Below are 11,352 nucleotides of genomic sequence, written 5' to 3'. Positions count from 1 at the left end.
ATTGTTTGTGTGTGTGCGTGTGCGTGTGTGTGTGTGTGTGTGTGTGTATCCCAAACTAGAACTTCAGAAAATTATCAAGAAATCTAAAGCCTTGTTATTAGCTTAGCAAAAGTAAAATATATCTCAGAATTTTTAGGGTTATGTTTAGCATTTGAACCTATAACTAGGCTCTCGTAGATTTCTTCACTTTAAACCTCTTTTCTGAGCCCTGTTTCTGTACCAGTGCCCTTCAAAACTTTAATACTTCTTACCATCCTTCAAAACATGAACAAACTTTAAAGATGGATCTTGGTGGGAGATGAGATTGGTTACTAAATATTAAGTATGTGTGTCAGTGGTCACCTGGGCTCCATGCCCGTGGAGACATGAAATCTAAAGCCTGGAATGTCCATTGCTCCCCCAAACAAAAAACAAAAGCAAAAACATTAGATCTGAATTAAAACGTAATTTTAAACTGTTGACAGTGACTTTTGTAAAATACGAAAAAACATATTTTAATACAATTCCAATGAGCTGTTTCGGTTGTGCATCGATGTGAAATGGTGAGAATGTTGATTTTAAGAACCAATGTTTCAGGTACACAAGTTCTAAATAAGCTGATCAGTTCAATTAAAGTTATTCATTCTTGGCTGGACACAGTGGCTCATGTCTGAAATCCCAGCACTTTGGGAGCCTGGGGCAGGAGGACTGCTTGAGCCCTGGGGTTTGAAACTGCAGTGAGCTGTGATCATGCCACTGCACTCCAGCCTAGATGACAGAACTAGACCCTGTCTCTAAAAAAACTAATATTAGGCCAGGCGCGGTGGCTCACACCTGTAATCCCAGCACTTTGGGAGGCTGAAGTGGGTGGATCACCTGAGGTCAGGAGTTCAAGATCAGCCTGGCAAACATGGTGAAACCCCATCTCTACTAAAAACTACAAAAATTAGCCGGGCATGGTGGCACACGCCTGTGGTCCCAGCTACTCGGGAGACTGAGGCAGAAGAATCGCTTGAACCTGGAGGCAGAGGTTACAGTGAGCCGCGATCCTGTCACTGCACTCCACCCTGGGCAACAGGACGAGACTCTGTCTCAAAAAAAAAAAAAAAAACTAATATTAATAGTAAAAACTTGGTATAGGCTATCCGTTACTGTATTCCTGCATACCTTCTTGTAGCATTTGAATAAAGCTAATCCCTGAATTGATTGTTGTAAGGTAGAAGTAGATGACCCAATAAATATTTGTTATTAATGAAAAGGACATTTCCTAAGGATTGTGTAATGTTCTACTGTATGGTGTATATTCAGTGGAGTGGGAGTTAACTTCATAGTTTGTGTACCATTTGGATGCACATTTGAGAGGACAACATATTATTGGCACTTTGCAATTTTAAAAACTGGGATGAAAGTTGCCCTGGTAGGAAAGAAAATCCTTACTCTCCCTAAAAATGTTGGCTAGTTGTTTTTATTAATCTGACAAATGGACTAAAGAAGGTTGACCAATGTCTGCAAATTTTTGTAAATAAACTTATGAGCTTCATTTATCCAGTTCCAAAGTCATTTCTTCACTACAGTGATGGTACATAGATAGGATAATAATGCAATCCACTAGAATATCCCTTTGTACCTTGTATTGCAGAATACATAAGCATGTCCCCAATAACTCTTAAGAATGAATTTATGTACTGTAAAAGATATGACATAAGACAAGTATTTTGAGATATGAAGAAGAGCAACGTAGGGTATATCATTTCTTGGCTACACTATATGGGCAGTATACTTGAATGAATATTTTCTGAAGTAGAAGAGTAAAGAAAAATTATTTTTATAAAGAATGTTAATATTGTCAGGAAGAGGAGATGTTTGGGGATTGGTATAAAATTGCCAAAACTTTACAAAATAGTTTTAAATAGTATAGATTTCCCTAATATGTGTAATATAAAACAGTAGAAATATTGGGGAGTTGGAAATCATAGAAATGAACAGAAGAATGATAAAATTGTTTACACATACCATAGCTAATAAAAAATGAATTTTTGTAATCAGTATAGTATTAAGCCTCTGAGAGCAAGAACTGTATCATGTTAATTATTATATTGCCAGTGACAAGGGCAGTACTTAGTTCTAGCTAAGAGTTCAAGGTATGTTTGCAGAATGGTGAAAGAATGGACAAATGTATGGAGGTTTGTATGAAAACCCAACGTGATATTTCTAACAATTTGGAAAACAGAGAAAGATACCTTAAAGAGGGTGTTATAATTTGTTATTAACTAAATGAACGTAAAAATTTGGCTTATTAAATTAGACACACAATACAATTACTGCGCTGGTTAAACTGAAGCAACAGAGGCTGTAGTTTCCTAGTGCTGACTCTGGGCGCCGCTGTTGGCCAAAGTGGAGAGCTTGGAGCTCCAGCTCTCCTCGCGCAGCCGCAGCGCGCTTTCCAGGGCAGCCCTCCTCAGACTCCCCAGCGCCAGCCTTTACACCGCCTCCTCCTCAGAAAAAGAAGAATCTTTTCCTAAACTGGAATTGGAACTAAAGTCCGTTCGGAGATCCAAAAATCTGCAATACAGAGGTTATTTGTAACCCGGCGTCTCCAGGCTGGTGAGCAAGCTGAGGAGAGCAAGAGGGATGGGGAGCGGCGCCGGGGAGCTGGGCCGGGCTGAGAGGCTGCCAGTGCTCTTTCTCTTCCTGCTGCCTTTGTTCTGCCCGGCGCTCTGCGAGCAGATCCGCTACAGGATTCCCGAGGAAATGCCCAAGGGCTCCGTAGTGGGGAACCTCGCCACGGACCTGGGGTTCAGCGTCCAGGAGTTACCGACTCGAAAACTGCGCGTCAGTTCGGAGAAGCCTTACTTCACCGTGAGCGCAGAGACCGGGGAGCTGCTTGTGAGCAGCAGGTTAGACAGGGAGGAGATATGCGGGAAGAAGCCAGCTTGTGCTCTGGAATTTGAGGCTGTTGCTGAAAATCCACTGAACTTTTATCACGTGAGTGTGGAGATCGAGGACATTAATGACCACACGCCAAAATTCACGCAAAATTCCTTTGAGCTGCAAATAAGTGAGTCTGCACAGCCTGGCACACGATTTATATTGGAAGTAGCAGAAGATGCAGATATTGGCTTAAACTCTCTACAGAAGTATAAACTCTCTCTTAACCCAAGTTTCTCATTAATAGTTAAGGAGAAACAAGATAGTAGTAAATACCCGGAACTGGCACTGGAGAAAACTTTAGACCGGGAACAACAGAGTTACCATCGTTTAGTCCTGACTGCCTTGGACGGTGGAGATCCACCCCTAAGCGGCACCACTGAGCTCCGGATCCAGGTAACTGACGCCAATGATAATCCCCCGGTATTCAACAGGGATGTGTACAGAGTCAGCCTTCGGGAAAACGTGCCACTAGGCACCACTGTGCTGCAAGTGTCAGCCACCGACCAAGACGAGGGCATCAACTCAGAAATTACTTATTCCTTCCACAGAACCGGGCAAATCTTCGGTCTGAATTCAAAGAGCGGGGAAATTACCACTCAAAAGAAACTGGATTTTGAAGAAACCAAGGAATATTCAATGGTAGTAGAAGGGAGGGATGGTGGTGGACTGGTTGCACAATGTACAGTTGAAATTAATATTCAAGATGAAAATGACAATAGCCCAGAAGTTACATTCCATTCTCTACTTGAAATGATTCTGGAAAACGCGGTGCCTGGAACACTAATTGCTTTGATCAAAATACATGACCAAGATTCTGGGGAAAATGGGGAGGTTAATTGTCAGTTACAAGGCGAAATCCCTTTTACGATTATCTCTTCATCCAAAAATTCGTACAAGTTGGTAACAGATGGAACCCTAGACCGAGAGCAGGCCCCGGAGTACAATGTCACCATCATAGCCACAGACAGGGGCAAGCCGCCCCTCTCCTCCAGCATAAGCGTCATCCTACATATCAGCGACGTCAACGATAACGCTCCGGTTTTCCACCAGGCGTCCTACTTAGTCAGTGTACCCGAAAACAACCCTCCCGGGGCCTCCATCGCGCAAGTCTGCGCCTCGGACCCGGACTTGGGGTTGAACGGCCAAGTCTCCTACTCCATCATGGCCAGCGACCTAGAGCCTCTGGCACTGGCCTCTTACGTGTCTGTGAGCCCGCAAAGTGGGGTGGTGTTCGCGCAGCGCGCCTTTGACTACGAGCAGCTGCGCACCTTCGAACTCACACTGCAGGCCCGCGACCAGGGCTCGCCTGCGCTCAGCGCAAACGTGAGCCTGCGCGTGTTGGTGGGCGACCGAAACGACAACGCACCGCGGGTGCTGTACCCCGCGCTGAGTCCCGACAGCTCTGCGCTCTTCGATATGGTGCCGCGCGCTGCAGAGCCCGGCTACCTGGTGACCAAGGTGGTGGCGGTGGACGCAGACTCAGGACACAACGCCTGGCTGTCCTACCACGTGCTGCAGGCTAGCGAGCCCGGGCTCTTCAGCCTGGGGCTGCGCACGGGAGAGGTGCGCACAGCGCGTGCCTTGGGCGACAGGGACGCGGCCCGCCAGCGCCTGCTGGTCGCTGTGCGTGATGGTGGACAGCCGCCACTCTCTGCCACAGCCACGCTGCAATTGGTCTTTGCTGACAGCTTGCAGGAGGTGCTGCCGGATATCACTGACCGCCCTGTACCCTCTGACCCCCAGGCTGAGCTGCAGTTTTACCTGGTGGTGTCCTTGGCCTTGATCTCAGTGCTCTTCTTCCTGGCCGTGATTCTGGCCATTGCCTTGCGCCTGCGAAGCTCCTCCAGCCCCGCCGCCTGGAGCTGCTTCCAACCTGGTCTCTGTGTCAAGTCTGGACCTGTGGTCCCCCCCAACTACAGTGAGGGGACTTTGCCTTATTCCTACAACCTATGTGTTGCACATACAGGAAAGACGGAGTTTAATTTCCTAAAATGTAGTGAGCAATTGAGTTCAGGACAAGACATACTTTGTGGTGATTCATCTGGAGCCTTATTTCCACTTTGTAATTCCAGTGAGTCGACTTCTCATCCTGAATTGGTGAGTTTCGTTTATGTCTATTCTTTTTCATTACCCACCCAATTTTCTGTATTTACATGAAACTACCGTACATTTTCAGGTCTAATGAGTTGTCTTAGGGAAGTTATAGCTGCTCAGAAAGCTAGCCTACCATTCTTTAAGAGGAGCAGTAAATTGTGAGTTGTTATGTAGCATAAAAGGAGTAGCCTTATAGATTTACAAAATAGTGGGAGTTTGCTCTTAGCTTCCTAGCTAGCAAAAACATTTGGTGCGGTTTTTTGTCCTCTTTCTCAAAGCTAATGAAATTTACCCATTCGTTCTCATTCTTTAATATGTTTATATTTTATTATATGTAGCTAAACATTAAATTTAATGTATGTAATCATTTAATTCATCTTTTAAAGCAAAGAAACTGCTAGTAGGTGTCTTTCTTCACTGATTTCACTGGTAGTTTCCATCTCTTTCTCATGTTCCTCATATATACTTTCTTATTCCTACCTAATGGATTTATGATTTTTTGAATCTCCTAAAATTTTATTAAAAATACTATATGTTGGCCGGGTGCAGTGGCTCATGCCTGTAATCCCAGCACGTTGGGAGGCCGAAGCGGTTGGATCACACAGTCAGGAGTTCAAGACCAGCCTGGACAACATGGTGAAACCCTGTCTCTACTAAAAATACAAAATTCATCTGGGTGTGGTGGTGGGCGCCTGTAATCCCAGCTACTCGGGAGGCTAAGGCAGGAGAATTGCTTGAACCCGGGAGGTGGAGGTTGTAGTGAGCTGAGATCACTCCATTGCATTCCAGCCTGGGCAAAAAGAGCAAAACTCCATCTCAAAAAAAAAAAAAAAGAAAAAAAAAGAAGAAGAAGAAAAATACTATATGTTATGTGTATGAGAGAGAAACAGAGAGACTGATTCACTGAACTTAGAAGGTCCAAATCATCCAAATCATTTTCTAAATTTATCCAGGTTTTCTTGGATGCAAAATCCTTCTCTACCTCTATATAATTGCCAGAAGAAACTTACAAGCAAAGGAAATGCTATTGCCTGAATTTCTCTTGCTCGGAATCCTGACATATATTCTTGAAGAGGGGGAAAAAGACACCAGATTTGTCTTATCGTTTGGAGCTCTAAATATAAATGACTGGATGTTTTCTTAACATCCTTGTAGGACAGAAGGTGAATACAGAATTATTCCATTTTTAAGAAAAAAACTACTAGTCTTGTGTACATACAGAGCTCCCATTACATGGTATAAGTCTTTTGCTTGGTTTCCCTTAGTATGTGATTCCGTAAATGGGTTCCTTACAAAGTGCTGAGATTTCTTATAATACCACTTACTTTTAACCTTTCAGTAGTTTTCTTTGTTGTATATTTTGTGTTCTTTTTCTCCAAATTATTATATAAGTTTAAGTGACCCTTAGAATAATGTTTAAGACCACTTTAAAATTGTATAATTTATTGATGAAGGATTAAAATAGAAACTTGCTTTTCAGTGTATATACATTTGAATCATTGAAACACAGTCTGTGGGCCGGGCGCAGTGGCTCACGCTTGTAATCCCAGCACTTTGGGAGGCTGAGGCGGGTGGATCACGAGGTCAGGAGATCGAGACCACGGTGAAACCCCGTCTCTATTAAAAGTACAAAAAAATTAGCCGGGCATGGTGGCGGGCGCCTGTTGTCCCAGCTACTCGGAGAGGCTGAGGCAGGAGAATGGTGTGAACCCGGGAGGCGGAGCTTGCAGCGAGCCGAGATTGCGCCACTGCACTCCAGCCTGGGTGAGAGAGCGAGACTCCGTCTCAAAAAAAAAAAAGAAACACAGTGTGTGCATGCATTACATATTCACATCAAAAACACTAAGCATTTTTTGAAATAGCAGAAACGTTTAAGCAATCACAAAAATGTAAAAATTTCCAACTTTAATCCTGTTAATATTTAGCAATATTAGGTGAGAACATCTGTAACTATTGCTGAATTAACATTACTTTTATAATACAAAAATTTAAAAGAAACGTTTTTCCAGGAATTTTACCATCAAAATAAATTAACCCCAGAAAATAATTTCAAAGTGGATAATCTATCCTTATATGTGTATTCAATACAATTATATATTTTACATTTACAAATATATAATATAGGTATAAAAATTAAAAATGAATGTACTTCCAAACAAGGTTGCACCTAAAAATTACTTCAGAAAATTGTTAAGATATACAGAAAAAATTGAAGCATCATAAAAAGGAAATTATAATAATTTACATATCTAGAAATAGAGTGCAAAATTCTACCAAGAATAAGCAAATTAATTAAGCGATGGTTTGTGATTTAATAATACACTTACAGAAATTTTATTCCACTTTATTTACAACTCAGATATCTAAAAAATAGATTGCTTTTGAAATACAAATGCAAGAAACAATTGGAGAAATCTAAAATCATAATTAGAAGAGAGTAGTGTTTCCTTTATCAGCCATCTGAATGTTACACATCAGTGGGTGTAGTAACGGCTTAGGACTCTGAGCGCCGCTGTTGATCAACTCTAAGCAAAAATCAGGACTCCATCCGGATTTCCAGTTCTGCGACTACACAAAACCCAGCAGATACCACAAACCTGCTCCCAGGCTGCAGCAAAGCTCAGCCTCTTAACTTAGGGCACTCTGGCTTTCTTCTAAGGAAAAGGATCACCATACTTTGCAGGATGGAAGAAAGAACCTGATGAAGCAGCGCGCACAGAGAGCATTTTGAGAAAATTCCAAAGCGAGGCAGCAATGGCAGCTCCAACCAAATGCCAGCTCCGCGAAAGATTAGTCCTGCTATGCTCGCTCCTGGGGATGCTATGGGAGGCCAGGGCCAGTCAGATTCGCTACTCAGTGCCTGAAGAGACAGAAAAGGGCTATATTGTGGGCAACATCTCCAAGGACCTGGCTCTGGAGCCCCGGGAGCTGGCGGAGCGCGGAGTCCGTATCGTCTCCAGAGGTAGGACGCAGCTTTTCTCTCTGAACTCGCGCAGCGGCACTTTGGTCACCGCGGGTAGGATAGACAGGGAGGAGCTCTGTGCTCAGAGCCCGCGGTGTCTGGTGAACTTTAAAGTCCTGGTTGAAGACAGAGTGAAACTGTACGGAATAGAAATAGAAGTAACTGATATTAACGACAGTGCCCCAAAATTCCAGGCCGAAAGTCTGGAAGTAAAGATTAACGAAATCGCGGTTCCTGGAGCACGGTATCCACTCCCAGAAGCTATTGATCCGGATGTTGGCGTGAACTCCCTCCACAGCTACCAGCTCAGCCCCAATCACCACTTCTCCCTGGACGTGCAGACTGGAGACAATGGAGCCATAAACCCAGAGCTGGTGCTGGAGCGCGCCCTGGACAGGGAGGAAGAGGCTGCTCACCACCTGGTCCTCACGGCCTCGGATGGCGGCGAGCCGCGTCGCTCCAGCACAGTGCGCATCCATGTGACAGTCCTGGATACAAATGATAATGCCCCGGTTTTTGCTCAACCAATTTACCGAGTTAAAGTCCTTGAGAACGTGCCCCCAGGCACCTGGCTGCTTACTGTAACAGCCAGCGACCTGGATGAGGGAACCAACGGAAAAGTGGCATACAAATTCTGGAAAATTAATGAAAAACAATCTCTGCTGTTCCAGCTTAACGAAAATACTGGGGAAATATCAATAGCAAAAAGTCTAGATTATGAAGAATGTTCATTTTATGAAATGGAAATACAAGCTGAAGATGGTGGGGGATTGAAAGGGTGGACAAAAGTGCTCATTTCAGTAGAAGATGTAAATGACAATAGACCTGAAGTGACCATTACATCTCTGTTTAGCCCAGTGAGAGAAGATGCACCTCAGGGAACAGTAATTCTTCTTTTCAATGCTCATGACCGAGACTCCGGGAAGAATGGTCAAGTTGTCTGTTCTATCCAGGAGAATCTATCTTTTAAATTAGAAAATTCAGAAGAAGATTATTACAGATTGTTGACGGCCCAAATTCTTGACCGAGAAAAAGCCTCAGAGTATAATATCACGGTGACTGCAACAGACAGAGGAACTCCGCCCCTGTCCACAGAAATTCACATCACCCTGCAAGTGACTGACATCAATGATAATCCACCTGCTTTCTCTCAAGCCTCCTACTCAGTCTACCTCCCCGAAAACAATGCCAGAGGTACTTCCATCTTCTCGGTGATTGCCTATGACCCTGATAGCAATGAGAATTCTAGAGTTATTTACTCCTTGGCAGAGGATACCATCCAAGGGTCTCCTCTCTCCACCTATGTCTCTATTAACTCGGACACTGGCATGCTGTATGCTCTGTGCTCCTTTGACTATGAGCAGTTTAGAGATTTGCAAATGCAGGTGAGGGCAAGCGACAGTGGAAGCCCACCACTTAGCAGCAATGTGTCATTAAGACTGTTTGTTTTGGACCAGAATGACAATGCCCCGGAAATCCTGTACCCTGCCCTCCCCACTGATGGTTCTACTGGTGTGGAGCTGGCACCACGCTCTGCAGAGCCCGGCTACCTGGTGACCAAGGTGGTGGCAGTGGACAGAGATGCAGGCCAGAATGCTTGGCTCTCCTACCACCTATTCAAGGCCAGTGAGCCAGGGCTTTTCTTGGTGGGGCTGCACACAGGTGAGGTGCGCACAGCTCGGGCCCTGCTAGATAGAGATACGCTCAAACAGAGCCTTGTGGTGGCTGTACAGGACCATGGCCAGCCCCCTCTCTCGGCCACTGTCACGCTCACGGTAGCCATAGCTGACAGCATCCCAGACATCCTGGCTGACCTGGGCAGTCTTCAGATCCCTGCAGACCTGGAGGCCTCAGACCTTACCCTCTACCTCGTTGTGGCTGTGGCAGTCGTCTCCTGTGTCTTCCTCACCTTTGTTATCACACTGCTGGCCCTCAGGCTGAGGCACTGGCACTCCTCGCGTCTGCTGCGGGCTACAAGTGATGGGTTGGCTGGTGTGCCCACCTCACACTTTGTGGGTGTAGATGGGGTTCGAGCTTTCCTACAGACCTATTCTCAGGAGTTCTCCCTCACTGCTGACTCAAGGAAGAGTCACCTGATCTTCCCCCAGCCCAACTATGCAGACACACTCATCAGCCAGCAGAGCTGTGAGAAAAATGAGCCTTTGTGCGTCTCCGTTGATTCCAAGTTTCCTATAGAAGACGCTCCTTTGGTTCCGGTGAGTTCATTTTTTTTCTTTCTTTCTTTTCTTTTTTTGTTTTTTGTTTTGTTTTGTTTTTGAGACAGAGTCTTACTCTGTTACCCAGGCTGGAATGCAGTGGTGTGATCTCGGATCACTGCAACCTCTGCCTCCCAAGTTCAAGTGATTCTCCTGCCTCAGCCTCCCAAGTAGAGTAGCTGGGACTAGAGTAGAGTAGCTGGGACTACAGGCCTCCCAAGTAGAATAACTGGGACTACAGGCACACGCCACCAGGCCCGGCTAATTTTTTGTGTGTTTTTAGTAGAGACGGGGTGTCACCATGTTGGCCAGGCTGGTCTTGAATTCCTAACCTCAAGTGATCCACCCACCTCAGCCTCCCAAAGTGCTGGGATTATAGGCGTGAGCTACTGCACCTGGCCCTTTACTTTCTGATATAGTTAGCTTTCTCTTTAACTGTTTGTACTTAAGGTAGTATAAGTTGATATCAGTGTGTTTCTCATCACTTTTCACTGGGCCTAATTGTTGCTCCAACACCGAAATGAGGCATTTGTTGGTTATGTTTGCTGATATAACTTTCGTGTTCTCATAATCATTAACCTGCTGTCAATGTAAACCATTCTTCATGGGGTAGCTCTCAGCCTGCATTGATGTGGGCTTTTTGGGTAGGGTTGCTTGATTGGTTGCAGTGGACTCATATCATAAAATTCTTATTCCTTTTTTTTTTTTTTAAGAGATGGAGGTGTCATTCTGTTGTCCAGGGTGGAATGCAGTGGTGTGAGTAAAGCTCACTGCAGTCTTAACCTCCTGGGCTTATGCGATCCTCCAGCCTCAGCCTTCACAGTAGCTAGGACTGAGGTGGGAGGACTAGCAAGCTATGTTGCCCAGGCTGGTCTCAAACAATCTTCCTGCTTCAGTTTCCCAAAGCACTGGGTGAGGTGTGAACCACCTCACCCAGCAAATTCTTACTCCTAAGATCATTTATTCAGGTCATACTATGTTTGTAAGGGTAAACTGATAAAAAGGTAAATGTATTCTTCTTAGAGAAACAGCTGAAAGCCCAGATTTGTTGATTCTATTCTTCCATTTCTATGATAGGAAAACACCCCTTTGCGGTTATATTTTTCAGATCACAAGTGTGTAAAGTATGTTTGTGTTTATAGATATTTTCTGATGAAGATTCAAACTTCA

The 11,352-nt window shown here is 44.6% G+C and overlaps 1 protein-coding gene across 14 annotated transcripts in view; it reads left to right on the top strand.

Annotated features, from left to right (window-relative positions):
* LOC129486249 (protocadherin gamma-C4) overlaps nt 1-11,352 on the top strand; it is a 187,994-nt gene that overhangs the window by 69,265 nt on the left and 107,377 nt on the right. Inside the window, exon 1 of one of the 14 annotated variants that reach the window (XM_055285889.2) lies at nt 2,183-5,007. The exons of 12 other annotated variants lie outside the window; for them this stretch is intronic. In XM_055285889.2, the coding sequence (XP_055141864.1) occupies nt 2,611-5,007 (2,397 nt within the window). In that variant the 5' untranslated portion in view covers nt 2,183-2,610. Of the gene's footprint in view, nt 1-2,182; nt 5,008-7,121; nt 10,183-11,352 lie in introns of those variants that run through there. One more of the 14 variants, XM_055285876.2, reaches the window with a different exon arrangement.

The sequence above is a fragment of the Symphalangus syndactylus genome, chromosome 7 (genome assembly GCF_028878055.3).
Source record: "Symphalangus syndactylus isolate Jambi chromosome 7, NHGRI_mSymSyn1-v2.1_pri, whole genome shotgun sequence".
In the NCBI taxonomy this organism is placed as follows: domain Eukaryota; kingdom Metazoa; phylum Chordata; class Mammalia; order Primates; family Hylobatidae; genus Symphalangus; species Symphalangus syndactylus.
The sequence above is the reverse complement of the archived record's forward strand: the minus strand, read 5'-3'. Positions and strand labels throughout refer to the sequence as shown.